Below are 24670 nucleotides of genomic sequence, written 5' to 3' on the forward strand. Positions count from 1 at the left end.
CTGATAATCTGGGTTAACTAATATCTGAATGTTTGAAAGAATGAATTTATAGATCTGTACGCAGGTTTCTGTTGGTGAAGTTGCGGACTTTACTTGAAATATGTTTTAGCTGTTTTTATCTATTACTGCGGTGTTCAAGGTTCTGATTTGATATCTGGTTGTTGTGTGCTGAGAAAGTATTAATTCAGTTTATGCACAAGGAAGTTGGTTGATTGCAGATCTATTTGATACTTGATGGATCGAGATCTTAAGGATTGGAATGTTTATCATTATCTGGTTTGATAGACTAGATCTGAATTATTGACGTATGTTTTATGAATGGTATGATCTGGGTATGTCTGATGTATGGAACAGCTGCAAAGTTATAAGGAAATATTTGTAGATCTGTATGCGGGTTGGCTTTGGTGAAAGCATTGATTCAATATTAGGTAATTCAAAGACTGATGATGCTAGTATTGATTGATTATGAGCTTCAATGCTATTAATGGGTCCAGTATGAAAATTGGATGAAACGTGGCCTTTCAGATTATGTGTTGTGCTTCAGGTGTATCCAGTCTGAAAATGTATGAAACGTGGTACCTGGAGGAGAGAAGATTGTAGGCCTTCCTTTGAAAGGGACCTTTCGTCGTCCTACTCATTCTGACGCTGACACTTGGCGAACTGACAATTAGCTTCGTCTTCGTTCAGGTTTGATGCACATCTGACACCTGGCGGAGTGGGCAGGAAACGACTTAGGGTTTTTACGACACCATTACCCGCATATCGGCCTCAGGGGCGGATGTATTCACGACACCATTACCTGCGTATCGGCCTCAGGGGCGGAGGTATTCATGGATGCCGCCTCACTGACTGAGCGTTGGCATAGCTGGACGTTGCGCCCACGCCCGGCGGAACAAAAAACACCGCGTTCAACGACAAGTTTCAATTCCACTCACTGCTGCAATAATGTCTGCAGTTTTTAATGTGTTATCTGTCCAGGTTTTGCTGTCTTATCTGTTCTGTTATTCACTGCGCTGTTTTCAGGTTCAGAAATTGTTCGCCCAGGTTCCCAGTTTCTCAGAGATCTGTTATTCGACTGTTTTCTTAGTGTTCTCTGGCAGGGACAGAGCTGTTTCCAGATTCACAACAATTGTTCGCCCAGGTTCTCAGAATTCTTCCGTTCACGTTGCAGGTTAGTGCTCTCAAGCGCAAATGCTGTGCCTGTGTTTTCTTAGTGTTTTTCCGTTTTTACTCCCAGCTGAAATATTTTAAAGTTCTGGTTGCCTAAAATTAGACGCCCACTCTCAGCTTCATTGGACAGAGTACATACTACTGCTCTTTAATGGCTTAAGATCGTATTTACAGAAATCAATTAACAGTTAGTGACTTCTATTATCCCATACAACCTTCAACCCCTTCTCTGTATCGTCACGTCTTTCAACTAAAATTACTCTCACTCAGAGAAGTCACGTGTGCTCTACAGGGAGATGTTCATGTCTCTGTGTCTGCATTTGTTTGGCTACTAAAATAAAAATGTGAAAATTATTATTTATCTTGCTTACCATATTTAAACCAGCGTTACGGGAATTGCCTTGTTTGACATAGACTCGGGGCTCGGACCTGGCAAACAGCTAAAATAGTTCAATGACGATTTTCCGGGAACGAGGTTGCCCTGCAGGTCTTCATGGGTCGAACTCAGACCCGCTGAGGGAATAAGCTAATCGCATAGCAAATGGAAGCCTTTCTGCTGATTTTTTTATATAAAACGGGAAAGAATTTTGCCTGAATTTTGGAATTGCAGAAATTGCAATATTGAGACGCGAAAATGGAAATGGAGAGCAACAAAGCGATCTGTAATTTCAAAAATTGCACCAAAAAAAACAGTTTTTCATTATTAAAATTCAAGTTTTTTCGTTATCGGATTTCGTCAAGTTACCGGATGGAGAGGTTGGGTTGCTATGCAATTAGACGACACCCCTTTAAATATTTGACACTTTGACCCATAGGGCTCACTGGTCTGTCTATAAATCTTCAGAATAGGCCATTCTTGCTTACTTTCTCCATTGTTTCTTCCAGATTTTTCTCCACTGTGTTTTTATGCCAGGTTATTCCTAAGTTGGCAATAAAATTGTTCACACCGATTGTGCTCGTAGTCTGCCTAAATTGTTTGAACTTTGAAGTGTTTGCTATAAGGCTATGTCCATCATCTACGGCTGATGAGTTGACCTTTATGAACTTTAAGGATTGCTTTTGAAACAGGGACATAGGAGAAAAAGATACAACAATAATGTAGTTTCTCCGAGCATGTGTGTGTAGCAAAACAAAAAGGACCAGGGTAACGAAACCTTGGTTTGAAGGTCAGAATGAGGGAAATGGTTGAGTCAAAAAAGAGAAACATGAGTTCAGCTAAAGGCTGCTGCCTTTACTGTGTCAAACCCTGTCCATTTTCCGCTGGAAGTTGCTTTGAGAAACACACCACAGGGTTGAGGGCTGCATCACATAACGTGGTTTTCCTTGGATTACGTGTTTGATCTAAGTGGTATGTCTTCCACCAAATATCCCCAGTGCTTACACTTGATCTTGTTGTTTTATTTAACTTGCCATTTAAGTGGGCTACACCACAATGAGAATGGAACAGTCCTATTGACAAACCATGTCATTTTTGAAACTTGATAAGGGTTTGGTTTGTGAAAATTCTATAGATAGTCAAGCATATTGTGGCACCAATTTTGTGAACCTGCATATATTAACCAACCAGAGGCTGACAGTTATTATTTTGAACCTTGTTGACTTTTTACCATGCATGCAGTGGTCCTTAGCCATCATTGCCATTTAAAGATGTATGCAGGCCTTATTTTGTGCAACCCCAACCTCCTGGTGTGTTCGTTTCTGCACCTGATCCTCAGTTGTGTGCTAGCATAGTCAAACAGATTGACTACTACTTCAGGTTTGCTGAGACATACACTTTTATTACTTGTGGCCTATTTTCATGAACCAAAACAATTAGTATGCTTGTAATTCATCAAAATGTGGTTCTTTTGATTTTTTAATTCTATGACAAATAGCTCACGCTTACTGCCATCACAGTCAATCGAGTACCATGCCAGGTTTTCCTGCGCAGGGGTCTGATTATTCTGATTATTGCTGTTCCATTAGCATAATTGATATGTTTTTTTCCCTCATAAAAAGAACTTATATTCTCATTATCCAATATATACATTATGCAGACTAACAATTGATATGTTTACTTATTACTAATTATAAAAAGCCTCTTTACTTGAACTTTCTATCTGCTTACAATTAGTTTGTTCTTACCCCCATTGTGTTGTACATTCTTTACGATTTATTTGTTGTCTGCAGTGTTGTAAATTTATGTAAAGATCCCTTTTTGCGTATGAATATGGATGGGCAGGGTTGGGTGCCTATTTCATTGATTGCAGGTTTTAATCTGGTGAGATATTGGATAAGTGTTCATCTGTTATTATTCAATGTCTTTTAAAGCCTACTACTGTCTACAATTGATATCCCAATAAGTTCATATCTTTTCTGGTTTACATAAAGGAGATTATCTGGTTTCTGTTCAGCAGTCTTTTGTGACAGGCTGACAAGATAAGGAGGCGTGGTGACTGGTCAAAGTGGGTCTTACCTGCTGGAGTTATCAAATCTACGTCAAGGACTCAACCACAAGACACCTGTATAAATGTTAAAACAGGCAATGTTGAAAATGATGCTAAATTGGAGGGGCAAACAAGTGTTTCATCAAGGCATCTTATTGTATCTCCCTTAACAGAAAATGGAGTTCCAAGTGGAGTTTCATCTGAATTGGAGAGAACTTGAGATCATGGAATATCTAAGAGAACTTTTCCTGAAGGGGATATCATTAACGGTATTCTTGATATCAGGATAAATGAGACAGTATGAACTGCATTTTTAAGCACTATTTTTTTCTGTACATTATAGGGTTGCTGAATGAAAAGAATCTGGTGGTGTTCCAGCAAAACTGAGTGCTGGAAGAACAATTAGAAAGCCTTTAGCCAACTCAAATTGCTAAAGAATTTATATAAGACATGTTCTTAATGTCTTATTTAAAAGAGAAAATTTCAAAATTTGAAACTTGAATTTTTGGCTCCAAACTTATCAAGTCATCCCTTCCTCAAGTCAAGTCTGCCTAGTGAAGAGACACACCCATTCTGGATAAGAAAATCATTATATAAAGGCATTTGACCTCCTCCACAAAGGCACTATTCGACCTCACACAAGAAAGGCAGTTTCTAGGCAGCATATTCTAGGTAGGCCGAAATTTTGGGCAGATTTGAGAGGGTCAAAGTTTGAAAGGAAGAAGTTTGACTTGACTAGAGGTATGCTTGACCAATTTTGGTCATAGATTGTTGGATTTCATAGTTGACTAGCTGCATTAGATGTATCTCTTGTTCAACTGGAGAATTTCTCTAAGAAAAAGGTTGTTGGGTTTTCCCCCAAGTGGGTTTTCCCAGGGAAATATTAATTTCTCTTTATGTATTGTGATATTTACTGTCCTTATGGTTTTATGGTTGAATTTTTTAAGTGTAATTACTTAATGAAAAAATGGAATTGTTAAAAGAATATCTATATCATTTGAAGTAATTATCAATATTTCAAAAATATTGTGCTTGAATATATTGCAATTGAAAACTTAACAACTGATAACGTTGACAATAAGGATACCATTTTTCTTGTAAAAATAAAGGACACTCAAGAAACAGTGCTCTAAATATAAATCTTGGCTCAAAAAGAAAGGTAATCGTGTTTATTTCGTGTGTGATGAATCTAATATGGTTGATATTTTTCATAATGCTTGGTGGGTTGATATTTGCATTTTTGGAAGAAAGTTCTTAATAATTTTAGATCATGGGCCATTACTCATGATCGAAAGGCTATGAAGTCTATTTTGGTATTTGCTATCTCGGATGGATGAACTACCTCTGGTATTTTCTGCTTCGCATGCTGGGTTGCACATTCTGCTGTCAAAATAATGACAGAAGATGACTTTGATGTAATAATGACAACATTAATAGATCACAACTCATTACTGTTTTGGAAGTGCAACTTTTCAACTCCTTTGGTTGAATCAATTTTGAGTTAGGATTGAGAATAAATGACATGCATGCTAATTGTTGAGCTAAATAGTACATCTTCTGATATACATTCAATTCGATATTACATTTGGGTGGTCATGCTGAAATTAATTTGAACTTTTTGCATTGTCAAGCTTTTCCTGTTTACATGACAAGTACTGATATTTTAATTATTGGCTAAGGTGTGAATCTTTCAGTTATCATTCTGATGGTACTTCGAATAAATGTTTGTTTTAATCCAGTTTCTGTTGTCTTTTTCGAGGATTCATGGGTTTTGGTTCATGCCAGTTTTAAACTTTCTTTGTAGTTAAACTTTGGTTCGATTCTTGCTTGCATTCATCATTTAATGTTTTTGGAGTGATGAAGAGAATGTAATGGACAAGGGAAACTCAAAGCAAAGCTTCTTTTTTTGGCATTTATGCTGAAGGTTTTGAAATTTTTGTTGATATAACATTGGGTAATCCAACAGAATGATGATTGCACTTCTGATAATGTGTCTAGACTTATTCCTTGTAAGATTCTTGCCTACGTTGAGAACAGTAGAAGGAATTGGATTTTTTGTCATTGAAGCTAAATCTAAGTGTTTCTTTTTGCCTCTTCATACAATGATTTGGGCTTACTGCATTGGAGATGCAGTTCATTTTCATCCTTACTCGTAACTAACATTTTTAATCCTGAAGAAATATTGTTTGGCGATGAGTTGGTTATGACCCAGATTTGAAACATAGAGAAAAGCTTTGTAGAGTACTTGCCACACTCCCTTTCCTGGTTTTTTTGTATATGTTGGTTGATTATTGTTCTGCTAATACTGTTGTCAATCTAGGAGTGTATCAGTAGTCAGTTTGTGCATTTCCCTGTTCTTTCTGATGGTCATAACATAAATTACGGAGAACAAATGAAATACTGTGATACTGTTGAGTAAACAATGAATGGGAATCAGTCTTGTAGTGTGCTTTCTTAAGTATTCATTGTGTATACACTATATAGTCAACAAATTTAATGTATATATTAAGTAATGTTCCATTAACTTATTAAGTTATTTGTGAAGGGCGGTTGTTACTCTGTTCATGTAAATATCAGCAGTTGTATTTCTTTAAGTAAACGTCTGCCTTGCAATTTTGAGATGCAGGACTGCAAATTCACATTTTTCGAGTTGATTGGGTTTATTTCTTATGTTTTTGTTACGTTTTTTTGTTGGGATTTTGGAATCAAATGAGTGGGCTTTTTGTCCGTTATTTCACTCTCTTTAAAAAGACTTCTATGAACGCTTTCTCATCCAATTGCACAAACCTATTTTTTGGTTCATCTATATAAATGATACTAAATGAATTTTATGAAAAGCAACTTACAATTAGTTAATGTTTTAGTTATAGTGTGAACCACCAATGTAAGTGATTTGTTTTAATATTTGCAAATCTAATTCCCCGCTTTTCAATTACCATGTAAAACACTGTAATTTACATTTCCGCTGGTACACGCTGCTCATCGTGGTTAGCGCCTTCGTCACTACTGAGCTTTATATATGCTTGCCTATCTATATAGGTTTCCTCCTTCTACTAATCCTATCGGCCTCTCTTTGTACCTTTTGGGACAATTGCTAGTATTTAATTGAGTATGATTTAAGGGTGTGTTTTCGAAAATTGTGTTTAAATTTTGATTTGTGTTGTTTAAATTAATTTATGGATTGAGTAGCTAAATTTGCGCATTTCTATTGTGAAGAGTTTATTTGTCAAACCTCTAATTTTAATGAATTTAAAAAGTTAAATTATCAAATTTCTAATTTCAATAAATCTCTATAAGATTTCTGATGTCAATGAATCTTTCTAAGCTTTCTAACCAATTAGATTAGATTGGAAAATAAAATAAAAATATTCCAAAAAATCACACATAAAACCTATTTGTTATTTAATCAATAATTATTTTTATATGTGATAATTTTATGTGAAATTATGGTTTTTTTGTTATTTAAAATAATTTTTTAAATAAATAATTAAATTCAATATTTTCAAAAAAAAATATAATGCCACTCAAATTTATAATTTTAAAATATATAAATAAAATTAAAAAAAAAAATATACAAAAACTCAAAATATTTTTTAATTAATTAATATATAAAATAAAATAACAAATATTATAATGAAATAACTATGTTTTATTAATAATATAATTTACTTTACTGGAAATCGTCTTCATTTTATGAGTCGAATCATTTTTGCCGAACTTATATACATGCTATGAGATAGGTTTTATATGTAAATAAAATATTTTATAAGAGGTAAATATATTAATAAAAAAAACTAAATTTCCTTATATATAGCAATAATAAAGAATTTGTTTTTTAAATAGTAATAATAAATTGTTTTTTTTATAAAAAAAAATTAATAAAATATTAGGAATATTGTTTCAATTCTTGAAATTTTTATTAGAGTTTTTTTTAATAAAAACTATCACCAATAAAGTTTTTTTTTTTAATAAACTTATTACAGCAAAGAGAAAATGTTTCATTTCAAAATAGTGAAAGCAAATGTTTTATTTAAAAATAGTGAAAGTCAAATCAAGAGCATTGTTGTTTAAGCCATAACTATAATTACATTTAAGTCATATTTATTGTAAATACAAATAACAAGGTGGTTAAATGGATAATAGGTATTCATATGGCAAAGCCTTGTTTATTTATCTTAGTTAATGTTAATTCAGGTTGGTCATCTTATTATCATTTGTTTGTCACAATTTTAAGCATCTAAATTTAACTTAGACTCTGTTGATTGACATAAAATAGATATTACAATATAGAGGATATTATTGCACAAATTTAAAGTCATCATAAATGAAGGTTCTTTGCTTCAAAGGGCCTCCTCGGTTGGTCATCTTATCACCAATTGTTTGTCACAATTTTAAGCATCTAAACTTAACTTGGGCCTCCTTAACTCTGGTTGGCCATCTCATCACTAATTGTTTATCACAATTTTAAGCATACAAACTTAACTTGGAAGTAGTCTATTGACATAAAATAGATATCAAAATATGGAGGATATTATTGTACAAATTTAACTCATCATAAATGAGGGTTCTTTGCCTCACAAGCCTCTTTTGTAACTCTAGTTGGTCATCTTAAAACCAATTTTTTGTCACAATTTCAAGCATCTAAACTTAACTTGGAAGCAGTCTATTAACATAAAATAGATATCACTATATAGAGGATATTATTGCACAAATTTAAGTCATCATAAATGAAGGTTATTTGCTTCAAGGGCCTCCTTTGTTACTAAGAGAGCCTTATATGTGTTGAAAGTCAAAATTATTCTATCTTCAATGAGCAAGGGAATTAATATATATTTATCTTAACTCTAAATCTATCATATATCAAGAGAAATCAAATTCCTTAAAATTGCAAACACTTTCTCAATTTTTTTCATTGTACCTAAAGGCTCATTTGACTAGTGAAGGAGATTTGCAATTCCTTTTGTACATATTTAATTACTTTTAAGTAAACGCATTTAAAAACATCAATAATCCCACTCTCACTAAAAAATTTCACTCTTACTCTTCCTCAAATAGATATTTTGATGTCCATATTAAAAACATAATTTGATATCAATTTCAAAGAAAAATAAAATACTTAGAAAAAACATGTACTTTTATCTACAATTCTTATATTTTTGTACTTTTATTAAAAAAATAATATAAAGTTTAAACGACCATACTAAGAAAATAATTTATTATTACTCTAAATAATAAAATAATAATAATTAAAAGTAAAAAAATATTATATTTTCGTATATTTTTTAAAATATTTTAATATAAAACTTAAATAAACTATTTAAATATCTATGTTAATTATTATATTTCAAGATCAATTATGGAGAAAAGTGAAAAAAAAAAAATATTGTTGTTTATAATAAAAATATGTTAATGTCCAAAAAGAAAAAATTATTGAAAGTCAACCATATGTAATTGTCTAATTCTTAATATAAAATTGAATAAAATAAAATATTCCTCTACTCATTAAATAAAATATATATTGATAGGCATTTAAAAATATATTAATAACAAAAAAACATGTTAATAATAAGGGTGTAATTAATTCAATTATCAATACAAAGTTGATATATAACATTTAAAATATGAATCATAATAATAATAATTCAATGTGAATCATAAATAAAATATTTGAATATGTAAAATTAATTAATATTTAAATATGTAAAGTTAAGTAAATTGATATGTATTTAAAAATATATTATTTACAAGAAAATATTTTGATATGACTGTATAATGCATAAATTAAAAAAAATATAATAATAATTAATATTTATATTAAAAAATATTTCAATATCAACTCTATACATTATATATGGATGAACAAAAGTAATGTGTATATTATATAAAGTAATGGAAAAATATAAATACATATGGTTAAAACATTTTAAATAGACATTTTGGTCATTTTTTAAGTATATTTTTTTTGTGAATTTTGTCTAAAATTTAGTAAAGATTTATTGGAATTGCAATTAGACAGACGAGAGCCACACCAGCATGGTGATGGCCGTAGAGACTTCAAAACATAGGCATCATGGGCAAAAAAACCCACAAAGTCTAGATTTGGAAGCATTGCAACTAGATTCGATAGCCCAAACTAGGGTTTCGTGGAGCCTTCACCATCCCAAGTGTAATATGTATATGTATGATTATTAAGTTTTCATATATTTATGAATTAAATTTAAATATAAAGTTTTGAAATATAATGGTTATGAATATGAACCATTATTTTGATTTATACAATAAAATGAATCTTAATTCATAGTTATTATTTATATTTTATATATATATTCTACATCTTTATATGTAGAAATATTATCATTTCTAATTATATGTTTTTTAATTAAATTGATTAAGTTTTATATTTTTAGAGGTTTAGAATTTATGTGTTCAAATCTAACCATGTTAAAAGTTTGTGTGGCTCATTTTTGGAGCTACCCCAAATGTTTTTAAGAGCTTAAATGCCCCTAGTTTGGGCTTCACAGATTATATATATATATATATATATATATATATATATATATATATATGAATGATTATGATATTAGAGGTACTCTATAGTCTAGTATGGTGGAACTGATGTAGTGGAGCTTTAGATGAGATAATGAAGTGTTAAACAGTGATAATAATAATAATGACTCAATTAAAAAAGTAATAAAAAGTAAAAAATAATAAAAACAATAAGTATTCAATTCAATTTGTTATATTGCAATTTTAATTTTACTAATAAAATTACAAACAATTTTTTCTTAAAAAATTAAAGTATGCATAATAAATTAAAAGAAATTTAAATAATGGTGATTCGTATTTTTAACCATGATATTTTAAAATTTTATGTTGAAATTTAACTAATAAATATAATTAGAAATAAAAATATTTCTTTTTATAGAAATGTAATATATATATATATATATATATATATATATATATATATAGATATATAATATAAAAAATAATTATAAATTAAGATTCATTTTACTAGTTAAGTAATAAAATATTTAACCATATAAAAACTCAATACTTCTAGTAATCTTTTTTCTATGTTCAGTAATCTCTCCTTATAAAATTATGTTATATATATCACATTAAAAAATTAAATTATAAAACATGTCAAAGAAAAATGTGAAGTAGGTCTACAAAGGGTGGAGAGGAACCAAATTTTTGGAAGTGAACACATTTCCTCAAGTCTGACACTTAACAAAAAAATTGCATTTTGATAGATTTGATTCTCTTGACCCTTGATAAATTTGAAGTTAGATGAATCTAGGCAAGTTTAAATTTATTTTAATGTGATATGCATATTAAAAAAAAATAAAATTGTAATTTTAATAATAGAAACAAAATTACAATATAACAAATATAATTTAATAGATTTATTATGTGTATTACTTTTTATTACTTTTTTAATTGAGTTGATATTATATTTTATTATTAGTAGTATTATTATTGTTATTATTATTTGATGTAACTATTCACTACAACATCTATCATATATTAGACTCTAAAGTGTCTTTCTGTATAATAATAACTGTGTATGTGCCCAGGGCTTTGGATTAGGGGTCACTAGTTCAAGGATTGGGGGTCACTAGTTCAAATCCCCCGTGGGTGCTTACCTACCAGAAGAAGAAAAAAAAATGCTTTTTAAATACCACATATAGTCAAAGAACAATAGCTCAAGTAGTAGCATTTAATTCCCCCTCCACAGTGGTTCAAAATTTGAACATGTGGAAAATCGTGGTTCAAAATTTGAACATGTGGAAAATCGTGGTTCAAAATTTGAACATGTGGAAAATCGTAATAGTGGCCACCATTCAGATTCAATCCAAGTCTTTTCGGACTTAAAAATACCACATGTGCCTGGAGATCAAACTTCTCAAGATGCAAACTTCTTTTTGAGTGCGAATGAAAAACTTGAGGAAAGGTTTGCACCTCAAGAGATTTGATTGGCAAATCTTTTAGTGCATGTTGATAACGTTATTTTTTTGTTAATATTTTTTAAATATTATATATGAACTGGATATCAAAAATTAAATAAATTACACATCTTTCTCTTATTAACAAAGTGAAAATAAAATCAATTTCAATTTTTTTTAATTATATTTTTATAAATAGTAAAAAAAAATATTATTAATATATTTTTGTTTTAAATGTTACATGTCCATTAAACATAAAATGAATTACATTATTTTTTTTTATAAAGATTGATGTAAAATTAAAATGAAAATTGAAGTATTTTATTTACAATTAAATTAATTTTTTATTTTTATTTTTTATATATAGTTAAGTGATGACATCTCTTTTATACTAAATTCTAGAGTGCCTTTTGGCTCAAATAAAATTAACGTCTAAAAGCAGATATAAAATATTTATAAAGAAATTTGGCATTTTAGAAATTAAAAAATGATATGAGGAAATAACCTATAATAATTTTAAATATATTTAAAAAAAAATATTTACAAAGAAATTTCACATTTAAGAAATAAAAAAATGATACGAGGATATACCCTATATAATTTCAGATATATTTATAAAGAAAAATATTTACACGGAAATTTCACATTTAAGAAGTAAAAAGATGATATCAGGAAATAATATGTGGATAATTTAAGATATATTTATAAAGAAAATTGACATTCAGAAAGTAAATAGATAATCTCTAAGATATATTTATATGGAAATTTGAAATATAAGAAACAAATAGTGTTTTTTTTTTTTTTAACCACATGGTGAATCGGTCACTGCGAGTCCTAATCTACTATGAAAAACAAATAGTTACTATGAGGGAAGAATTTGCTGGATAAAGATATTTTTTTTTAACCACATGATAAATCAGTAACTGCCAATCCTAATCTACTATGAAAATATAGTTACTATGAGGAAAGAATTTGTTGGATAAAGATGCATAGCATATACGAGTTCCCATTATTAATTTGTTGTGCTAACTTCTTAACCTTATCCTTGTGGATTAATTTGTTGTGCTAACTTCTTAACCTTATCCTTGTGGAGATGCTTTGTATATGAGTAATAGTGAATGCTAAATGTGTGGGAAATAGTCCCTTTTGTTTAGGTGGTGATTATGGACATTACTTCAATAGAAGTCTGCTTCGGGTGAGCGGGATAAACATTGAACGTAGTTGGAGCTACATGAGGGGTTGAGTGGGGTTCAAAATTAGTGAAATCTGCTTTGGGTGAGTGGGATAAACATTGAACGTAGTTGGAGTTACATGAGGGGTTGAGTGGGGTTCAAAATTAGTGAAATGTCCCATCATTCTGGAGAATGTACTTTGGCAGGACATTGACTTTGTACCAGGTTTTGAATAAGGTACAGAACCGTGTGTACTTTATTGTGGCAGGGCTTCTTGCTTCAAAGAGAATTCTTCTGCCGTTGTTTTATTAATCTATTATAAAGATGTTTATACATATCCAGACTCTAATATGGCTGAAAGCTCAAAGTTCATATTATAATATGGCTAAAAGTTCATTTTTTTCAAATATAAGGAAAGAGGTTAACAATTTAAGATTTAGAGATATTTGGCAACAGTGAAACTTTGCCCTCTTATGGATCATTAGTGAATAATTCTACAAGTGGCTTGGCTTTCCTTGAATAACAATGATGAATAGTGATATGAGGTTCAACGGTAAGTTTCTGTGGTGTAACCCGCGAGATCAGGGTTCAAATCTCATTGAGTATATATATGACCTGTTGTGTCTTGGCTAGAAGAGTAGGCGACCCCATAGCAAACGTCTCGGCTCTTGTTGAGGCATAAGTTTCCTGCTATTGTGCGGCTTGCAGGCAGTTGCACGTAGCCTAGGTTTATAGCAACCGCCTAGGTATATAGTGGCAGCCAGTTAGATTTGATCCGAGGTCTGTTCAAGATAACTCTCACCAGTTACCGATTGTCCTAGATTTAAAAAAAAACAATGATGAGTCAACCTTAACATCAACCTTAACAACAGTGTGGTTGTCCCGGCTATTCATTTAATATAAGTCATGATAGATTTTCTCACTCTCTTAAAAAAAAAATAAACCATGCTTATTTTTGTCTTGTATTATATAAGCATTTATTAAAATTAATATTTTTTTATAAATGTAAATAGTTTATTTAATACTTAATGTAATTAATTGATCAAGTGAAAAAAAAATGAAATTAGCTAAACAAATTGAATAATATTGGTTATCAATTTCATGCCTAACATCAAGTAACCATGACTTAAGTCTTAACATTTTTCTTAACGCTTTAATCAAGCTCACTTAGCTTGTTGCCTCATTTGTAGAACTTTAACAAGCCTGGCGCTTTTATAAACTATTTATTCATCTCCATTGATTTCTTTTAAGCATGTGAGTTCCTTTCATAAATCCAAGATATAAAGTATATTTTTTGAGATTAATTGTGTAGGATAAATCATTCATGAATAACCTATATTCCATGAACATTAGTCATAATGACCAAATTCTCATGAGTATATTAAATAATTCACTAAACACTCATGCATCAAATGATATTTATAGAGATGAAAAAGTGGGATTGGAATTATCAAAATGAGTCTCATGGCATCAATCACAATCCATAAGTGGTAGCCTCCTATGGCCGGTTAATTTCACCAACACATATACTATGAAATCAAATTAAATGAGGCTTATGTAATTAAAAATAGATTGAGATCATGTCTCTTCACTTGTTGTTTTTTAACATGTTACAATGCTTAGTTCAAAAATCCAATAAACAAAATCTAGGTCAGTTGAATGCCATGCAATGAAAAGCAAGTCTACTATGTGCCATATTTGGTTCACTATGTAGTTGCTTGCAATCCCAATTTCACACAACATTGTGCAACTCTATCAATGCCAAACTTAAGTAGGACTGTGTGTTTTTATTTCAATGTGCAAATATAACACTTGATTAACCATGAATTCATCTAGCAAAAGAAAGGAAAGAAAACATTAATTGGAAGAGAGGGAATGACCCAAGTAAAAAGAAAAATACTTTATAGTGCTAAAGACACCCAATAGTCCACCAAACCCAATTAAACCAACTTGGAAACCTCCTATAGAAGTGCAATGACACTAAAATGATAGTCATTTATCTTCAATCAATGACTACAATAGATGGAGGAGAGTAGAGATATATTAACATTCATTAAATACTAATGGAAATCAGTTTCCAAATAAAATAAGACAATTATAAGATGTAACTATTCATCATAACCATGTGTGCAACCAACAATAACAGTACACCATAAATTATAGCAATAATCTCACCCAAAGCACTCTATGTAACATTAATACACACAGAGACTCCAAGATGTTCCTAAAAATTCCAACTAGGAAGAAAAGTAAGTTGATTGGAGATTTTGTTTAGTAGAATATTGATTACACAAAGGTGAGTTATACACAAATATAATATATTATTACTAAATAACAAAAAAATTGCAGATGGCCATGGCTCAACAACAATCTTCATTCATTGTGGGATAGACTCAATTTATTCTTCTTCTCCAATCATCAAGTAGACTAATTGTTTGAGCTCTCATCTTTACAACTACTCTTCTTCATTTCCTCATCACATCTCCTCTCTATTGAATTCCCTTCTTCTCCACAACCTTCCTTTTTAATGGGATGTCTTGGAAGGCCAAGCATCATAATGATTAATTTCAACTTCCAAGTGAATTTTGGACATTTCCTCAACTTTGTTGGAAAAATAATTAAATGATTATTACAAAGTTTAAAATCATATTTTGATAAGGGTTTGATTTAAAACACACCTCCCCATTTGCAAGTTATTTGTCTCTAAAAGCTTTAACTCCCTTTAATCTTCTTTTTCTTTGCCTTCAAGCATCCTCTTGCAAATCTCCAAGAAAGGGTGCCATCACCACAAGATGGAAGATACTAGTTAAATAGGAATTGTCTTTGGTATAGGCATGATTTGCATCTCACTGTTAAAGATGAGATTCAATGCTATAATAGCTCATTGGAAAACGACAACTCCCTGGGTTACAAGTGCAAGAAACTCCGCTTTTCCCTTAACCTTAAATCTCAAATATTTTGTATTGGTTATGTGGTTCTTGGGATGGAGTTCTAGGTGAAACCTCCAACATATGATCTCCCATTTTCCAATCAATTTGAAATACTAGGCATAATTTGTACATGAGATGCTGACTTCTAGAGTTCCAATAATTATAGTCTTATGACCCCTTTTCCTACAACTAAAACAAAACAAATATATCATGTCATGCCTTTTTGGTTTGTGATTATGTTTTCTAACTTGGTTGCTTGGTCCCCTGAAATATGGAGTGGATATCGATGATGGAATCATCTCTTTATTTCCCTCCCCTAAGCCTCTGTGAACAAATTTAATCAGTTGCCTATTCCGCCATGGTAATGACCCCTTTTTCATTTTCTCTTGCCTTTGATTAAGGCAGTTTGAGTTGAACTTGTGTTAACTTCTTGTCCATTGAATTCTAGGCTTTCATGTTTGGGCCTTTGTTGAGGTCCAATGTGGATCATAATCCCTTGGCCTTCCTTGCCCATCCCTTGACTATCATATCCCATTTTCCTCATGAGCTTAGAACATGTGCCTTGAATGAGCTTTTTAAACTCATCAAATGTCTATAGAAGAAGTCTAAGGTGAGTTTATCAAGTTTGTCTCAAGCATGGTGCTAGCTTCTACAATGGGAATGAAAGGAGCTTTTTTGGTCTCTTGAATAATTACCTGTAGTTTCCTCAAGGCCTTTTCCTTCACCATCAAATCCTAGTATATTTAAGTAGTCACTTCAATGGAACTCTCATCTTTCCAGTTATTCAATTAAGTGAATTTATCCTCCCATTGCAAGAGCTGCAATTTGCTCTTATCTAATCCTTCCCTCGTGGTGAAGGAGTCCTAACATTTGGTAAGTTCCTTTTCTAGCTCATCTACTTTCTACCTCTAATAATAACTTTCCTCTTGGTTCTGCGTGTGAAAGTCTCTCAACTCTTCCAACTTCTCTCACTTCAAGGTTTTTCCCATGGAAGTTGCTTTAATGTGTCCAATAAATGTACTCCAATACCATATGATCCATGAAAGATAGGCCTATGGTCTATCCATTTTACCAACATGTATACTCTGTGAAATAAAATTGATTAAGGTATTTGCAATTAAACATACACTGAGATCATGCTTCTTCATCTATTGTTTCTTAACTAGTTAAAATGCTTAGTTCAAAAATCCAATAAATAAAATATGGTTTGGTTGAATGACAACCAATGAAAGGATTGTCTATTCTATTTTAGATTTAGTTCATTACTCGGTTTTCCAGTGATCCCAATTTCACACAACATTCTACAACGAGCTCTCAATGTTGAAATGGAGTAGGCATATGCGGTCTTCTTCAAGGTATAAACGCAACACCTAATTTACCACAAAATTTCTCAATGGAAAATAACCATTGCTCAAAGGAGAGGAAAGGAGAATAAATTTATTAGTTTTCATTAAATATTAATGGAAATTGGCTTGTAAGTTAATTAAGACAATTACAAGATACAGTTGTTCATCATAACCATATGTGCAACTAACAATAATACACTATAAATGACAACAATAATCTCACCAAGAGCACTCCACATAACATTAGAACATACATCTGTACCAAGTTATTCTTGGAAACCTAATTGCGAAGAAAACCAAGTTGATTAGAGATTTTATCAAGCAGGAATTTGATTTCAAAAGGGTGAGCTATACAAAAAAATATTGCATTGTTATTCAGTAGAAAAAAAATTGTAGATGGCCATGGCTCAAAAACAATATTCACTCATTGTGATACATACTCAATATGATCAGGATTGGATTGTTATATTTTTTTCATCTATCTCAATACTTTCAAAGTGGAAAAAGTGGAGGAATCTCATAGGACCATCTTTACTGACGAGACCCAGTTTGGAAAAACGAGGTCTAAAACCTTCTGGGAGAATTTTGAGGCATCAAACAACTCTTTTTTGGGGGTAAAACTTTGCCACTTTAACTCCACACCTTTTTTTCCTATTATACACACAAAGACCTTTCCAACGACACAAAAATCGCGTCAATTGGAGTATGTATGTGAAAGTTATGCCACTTAGAAGTTAAAATTTTTGTTTTCACCACCATAATTCGAAAGGATACCACGTCAGCCCCCATTATTCATGAAAAAGGGGCTAGCCACATGACTATGATGAATAATATTCTAGAAGATTCTATATTGTAACCTTAGTTAAGAGTTGAGGTAGTCAAACATAACCACTAGTAGGCTATCTGACAGTGCTATAACTGGGTAATTTGTTCCATAACTGAGAAAACATAGCATATAGGGATAGGAGATAGAGAACATGAAGAGGATTTATGCATTGTACTAGCCCACAGGCCACAAGTCATACTTCTTTGTACTTGTAGCCATATTTCCATTCAGAGAAAGAGAGCGAAGCAACTCACCTTCCAGTTGGGTCTTTCTCCTGAAAGGGTTTCCCAGTTCATATCATGTGCCAAATATGTTTGTGAGATTTTATTTCACCATTCTCTATTTTATGCATAATTTTAATTGACATGCATACATTATTAACAATAATCTACAGATCTATAAATCTAAAGATATGTAAAAATGTAATAGTGTAGATTTTGGATTTTTAAGTATAATCTTATTAGATATGCTGTGACGAAATGTCCAGTGGAATATCCATGACAGTTTACGAATCACAATGTCTTTTTCTTCTCCAATCATCAAGAAATTGGTTTCTTTAAGCTCTCATTTGTGCCACTGCCCTTCTTCATTTCCTCCTTATCTCTTCTATCCATTGAGTACCCTTTTTCTCCACAGTCTTCATTTTTAATGGGTTTTCTTAGAAGGCCAAGTATCACAATAGTTCATTTCAACATCCATGTGGATTTTGAATTAACATTATAAATAATTTCATCCATGCATGACATATATCCTATGATCATGATTAATTTCTCATAGACTTGAAGGAGTAATTTCATTTTATTTTAAATATTAAAGCTAAGTTCTTTGATTATCAACAAAAATATTACATATGTCTAAGGGTTTTTTTTTTCCTTTGGTTTGTCATTAGGAAAACCAAACGATGGGCAGAAAAATCATACCTTCAGCTTATAGAGTTTCCAAGTTCAAAATTAAACCAACTTTAACAAAGTATTATAGTCTCTATAAAGGCCATCAAAAAGGCTAACTAAACATATCATAACTTCACTTATAGGCTTGTAGAGAACATCAAACCAAAATGGTAGAGAATTCTTAAACATAATGAGTATCGAGATTAAATTGAAGAATCCACATCAATAGAAACTAGCATTGCTAGGTTGTGGGTGTTGGGTCTAGGCTTGACGGAATACTTGCTTCAATACAGGTCAAATTTCCATCAAGGTCCTTTGGCAGTGACTAAATTTCATCCAACATTAGAGAATTCCATCCTTTGCATCGTTTTTCTCAAGAAAAAACTTTCCTATGAGAGATTTCATGTGCCAGTATAGGGCAGTGGTGTATAAGTATTAATTTTGGTAGCCCCAAGTATGCTTTATGTTAGGCACCCAGGTTGCAACTACTTCAAATACCTCGAAATCTGAGTAACATTCCCGCTTACTTACCATTTCAACTTTTACATCATGGACCTTGTGTTGGATCACTTAAGGTGTTTGTTCATGGAATAGTCTTGTTGAAGACTCGTCATGAGAATGAGCCCTTAAGTCTCCAAGAGAACACCTGCCTTTGTCACCATGCCTGCACTGAGCTATATGATGAGTCATTGCCACAACCAAAAAAGAAGAGAGGGAACATAGGAAAGGTTGAGAGGGCCTCAGAACAAGAAGGCTAGAGACAAAACGAAGAAGCAAACAATGAGGGAAGGATATAGAGCCTAAAAATCCCACAAGAAAACTATAGCAAATCCAACACTGCAACTCACATAACAAGAGAAAATAACTAAAATTGAACTTAGAGAAATACACAAGGAAAGTTAGTGATCCAGGTGGATATTAGTGGCCACCCACCTATCCCACTTAGACCCCCAACACTGTCTCTTCAGTCTTTTGGTTCCCTTAATTGTAGCACAATTTACTACTTTTAGCAGTTTTTTGGGTCTTGAATTTTCGGAGCTGTTTTGAGGCCTTAAACGACATGTTTAGGGAAAATAGAGAGATGGAAAACATTCTGAGCCAACTTGCCAAATTTTTTTGGTCTCCTCTTTGAGATCTTCGAAACGAGGTATTATGATACCCAAATGGAGATCGTATGCGAAAGTTACGACCCCGGGAAGTTGATGTACCAATTTACTGAAACATGGCCCACAATTTTGGCGCTTCATCTCCTAGGGTTAGGTTTTTGGATGTTTAGGGCTTTCCATTGTTTCTCAATAATAAATAGGCCTTTCAGCCTCATTGTAACATGGTTCAGAGGCATGTAGCCACCACATCTCTTCTTAGAGATAAGCTACCATTGCCCGAGCTATCTTATTTCCATTTTGTTTGTAAGCATAGTTCAATGTTTTTCTATTAATGAAATGAAGTGTTTTTCTGTTGCATCTCTGTATTTATGATTATATATGTAAGTTGTTGTGTTCATGTTTAAGTTCGGACCAGGTAGAGAGCTAACTAAATTAAGAACAAAGACTAATGCTAAGGAAAGAAGAACCCCATCATAAAACCAAGCAGGAGAAATTTGAGTACATGTTGGAAACAAGTGGACATCCAAGAGGAGATACAGTCTCTCGTGGTAAATGAATGAGTAGGTTTAATAAACACAATAACATAACTATGAGGATGACAATCCACGTAATGTCAGGGAAACGAGGGGCCACAAGCACATCAACCTCATTCATTATGCTAGATGATGACGACCTTACCTCCCACTCCTCATAACTATTCCCTAATCACCCCATACGAGGACTTGAAAGAATAAGTTAATATTATAATAAATGATCCACTTTTCCACCCAAAAATCTAATAAGCATTTGGAAGAAATTTTAAACACGAATAAATTTTTATCATTATAAAAAATTTATGCATGGTAAAACAATATTCCATGAAGCTTGGCCTAGTTTTAAATCAACTCAAATCATTAAAAATTTAATCACAATTCCAAATAAATGGAAACTCTTTCTATATCATTAAGGTTCGAGATCATTAAAAATTTAATCACAATTCCAAATAAATGGAAACTCTTTCTATATCATTAAAGTTCGATAACTAAAAATATGTCTCCTAAATTAAAATAATCTACAAATGGAAACTCTTTCTATATCATTAAGGTTCGATAACTAAAAATATGTATCCTAAATTAAAATAATCTACTTAACGCTCATTAAGTTAAATGATACTAATCAAAGTGGAAAAATAATATAACAAAAAAATCACAAAACCTTAATCATAAATATTGACACTTACATTTAATAATCAAAACATTTTAAAAAATAAAATAAAAATAACTCAAATCTCAATCAAATCTAAATAGGGTTAATCTTAATAAAAATAAAACTAACTACGAGCCAACAAGTTGAGCCACTTCGTTACAATGCAATAGTTCCTGCACGTCGGCTTAATACAAGTGTGGTCATGTAAATATTTTTTTTGTTTAATTGTTTATTTTGTTCGCATAGATATGTGTATATATGAGGCAATAGGTCAAAAAAATCATAATGAAAAAAATAAAATGCCTTCTCAATTTAAAAAAAATAAAATCATAAGATTATTAATTTTTTTTATATTCTTATATATAAGAAATTTAAATATTAAAAATATATATTTATAATAATGATATTTAAGAATTATATGTTTAAATTTAGTTAATAAATATATAAAAATTTAAATATTAGTAAACTATTTTTCTAAATTTTGTGAGAGATATACATATATATTAAACAATTAAATAAATAAATGATAAAACATGTGAAGAAAAAAAAATATATATATATATACACACACACTCCAAATACAAAGGGAATCAAATCCTTAGTGGTGCAAATCTTTATTCAAATTTTACATTTAAAAAGAGGTTTGCATTTAAAAAGATTTGATTAATTTTAGGACTTGGTAGATCTGAACTTAAGATAGATCTATTATGATTATAACCAATTAAGTAGCCATTTTTTTAATTTTCATCGTTGACTAATAATCAAAGTAAAGCTTTATTATTATTATATTTATATATATATATATATATATATATATATATATATATATATATATATATATATATATATATATATATATATTTATGCATATTTAGTTAGTTTTAATTACACTGTAAGGTGTTCTTTTGGGAAGAACTCCCCTAGGTTGTCACTCTAAACCGTTAGGCATCGTTCGATTGAATGTTAGACGATTGAGAGATTTTTGGTCGTAAAATCTCTCCACTGACTCTACTTAACTGTTAACTGACTCCGTCTGATGCGTTTGATACCTCCACCGACTCCTACTTAACTATCAACTGACTTTGTCTGATGTGAATTATATTCAGTCATTGGTTTTTCCCTGTGCTAAACTTGCCTTCTTCCAATGTTTTAAGTGTTTGCTAGATCGTTTTCATTGTGTAAAATTTGATGGTTACCACTTTGCTCATTTGTTGGAGACTTTCGCTAGTTTCTTTAGGGGTTTCTGGTTTCTTTGGGAGGTTTTTACTAATCTTTATCTTGTTTTAGCTGATCTTTATCTTTTTCTTTTTTTTAACAGTTGGTAATTCATCTTACAATGACTAATGTTTCTCATTTACATTTGGCTATAAGTAATTTATCGTCTTTCAGATAGTGTACATAGTCCTTTTTGCCTTACCTGGGTTATTTCCAAATTTGTTAAGGTTATAATGTGAATTTTTATCATTGTTTTCATTCAGGATGTGGAAGCATCAACAATTATGATCCCTTTTTCAGGTTTCCCCTAATTTCGATGAGTTTCATAGTTTTAATATTTCGCACAAGAAACCCTACCCTAACTTCTTCTGGTCCTGGTCTTCGCAGGTACGATCTCACCCTTTTGTTATAGTGCGGCTCGAAATTACGTTGTTGAGGTTTTCTATACTTCTAGGTTCCTTACTCTACATTGTCATAATCGCCTTAGGGTTGAGAGTTCGTAGATATTGCAACTATGTGAAAAATCATTTGTCATGCTATAATCCCTACCCTAAATTGTGGGTGGGTTTTTACCAGGGTCTGGAGTCATGACCCTCCTTGGGTTTTTATTAAGACAAATGTTATCAAATTTGTTCATAAATAGACTTTCGATGACCACTCTTTTCCATCACTTATACAACTTGTAGTTGTATTTAATATAATGTGGTTATTACTCAGGGTCTTAGTAGTGTGCTCTTATTTTTGTTGCATGAACTCGAGGGTTTATGTATGAAAAGTTATATCATTTTTTTTTTGAGAGACTAGTGGACAACAGGGTGGAGGTCACCTAGGTGCTCTAAAATAAACACATACTATAATGTTCTCTTTCATCGATGGGTCTTGGCAGTAAGAAAATTCGTAAAGGAATTATGAAATTTTACATTCAGTTGTTATCTCTTAAATTCTTGATTGTAATGTGAATGATTGGCCAAAATCTACATTTGTGTATTTTTTCTTGTTTTCTTTGTCGAGCATGGAAATTAAATACCAAAGAGGGACACATAACTAAAATACCCGGTTCTTCTTTCTTTGGCATATCCAATCTTTATGGCTAAAGTTATTATTGTTTAGTTACAATGTCTTCTTAATTGTTATTAGTTATAACACCAATGTACTTAAAATAAGTTTAAGGCCTTGTTTATTTTGAACAACGAATATTTTTCTCTAACCCCAATTACAACTTCCATTTTGGTTTCATTGTATTCTTGACATTTTTTTTCTTATCACAACCGACCATTCTTACATAAAGTTTCAGCTTGGAGTTCACCTTTCAGACGAAAAACCCCAAACTATGTTCCAGGACTCAAACACGAAATAGCCATGGCATTCTCAATAGAAAAAGATATATTCAATCATTTCTTGCCTCACTAGACAATGGAGTTTCACATAAGTCATTTCCCTCATAGCTTTTACTTATAAGTAGTTGTATTATATTTGCATGTTTTTCCATGGTAATTGTTAGTTGCTCTCTCTACATATGGGTAACCCGACCCTTTCTCAGTAACCACACGGATCAACATTGGCCTAGTTGTGTGTGTATCTTTGACGTCACATAGAGTAGCGAGTAGATCATCAATAGTGGGGGCATCAACTGAACCAATATAATAGCATCTCAGCTCCTCAAACAACATGGAACGAGAACCATTGATCATATATTGTGCATAATCGTCCACTTTTGTTACCAGTTCATTCATGGGGGCACCGAGGTGTTTGGTAACACCCTGCAATAAAACACATCATAGATGATAAAATAACAATAGCATTATTGAGGTAAATCGATCAATGAAACTGCGATTATCAAGGAAAAGCAGAGCATGCCATTCAAATGAACCAAATGAATAACATATGGCTGCACTTTTTAATCACAAAATCTACTATCTTACCTAAAGGCCTAGCCTTCCATTCATTTTATCCTATGTGACTATGGATGATTGACTTCAAAAGAAAACTGAAAATTTCCAATCACGTGTCTACAAAAACAATAGTTTTTAAAGAGGACCATTGATACCAAACACTTGTTTTATTATCTATTTATATTTCTTTTTTTCCAAGAACATATTAGAATAGCATTTTTGAGCTTGTGATTTACCTTGGCAACCTCTATTAGTTCATGCAAAGGTTTACTTGATTGCAGCTTACTCAGTGCACTGTTGAGGCCACCCACTGGCGGTATAGGCCCATCAAGATTTGTTGTTGGAAGAGAGACTTGTTTATTGTTATTTAGAATAACTATCATGTTGGAATCCAAATATCTTGTATTGTTCACAACTTCAAAGGTTTTCCTAGTTGTCATGACTCCATCTCCAATGACACCAATGATATGATTATTTTTCCCTTTCAAGTCATGACCAACAACCATGCCTGTAAATTGTCAGATAGTCAGGACTCAAAATTAAAGTCCCTTCCTATACCAATT

At 31.6% G+C, this 24670-nt stretch overlaps 1 protein-coding gene and 1 long non-coding RNA gene across 2 annotated transcripts; both read left to right on the forward strand.

Annotated features, from left to right (window-relative positions):
* The first annotated feature begins 781 nt into the window (after positions 1–781).
* On the forward strand, positions 782–1545 carry LOC149204056 (uncharacterized). Its single transcript, XR_016251735.1, has 2 exons — positions 782–978; positions 1088–1545. It is a non-coding gene; the product is annotated as an uncharacterized LOC149204056 (long non-coding RNA).
* Positions 1546–1623: 78 nt separating this feature from the next.
* LOC149204057 (putative HTH La-type RNA-binding protein C1527.03) lies at positions 1624–3987 on the forward strand. Its single transcript, XM_089397026.1, has 5 exons — positions 1624–1657; positions 1781–1832; positions 2828–2926; positions 3340–3430; positions 3564–3987. Exons 1-5 carry the CDS (start codon positions 1624–1626, stop codon positions 3582–3584), a joined length of 297 nt encoding a protein of 98 aa, XP_089253152.1. The 3' UTR covers positions 3585–3987.
* The last annotated feature ends 20683 nt before the right edge of the window (positions 3988–24670 follow it).

This window comes from Pinus tabuliformis, chromosome 1_2, assembly GCF_031772625.1.
Source record: "Pinus tabuliformis cultivar Carrire ecotype Pingquan chromosome 1_2, CPIR1, whole genome shotgun sequence".
Classification (NCBI taxonomy): domain Eukaryota; kingdom Viridiplantae; phylum Streptophyta; class Pinopsida; order Pinales; family Pinaceae; genus Pinus; species Pinus tabuliformis.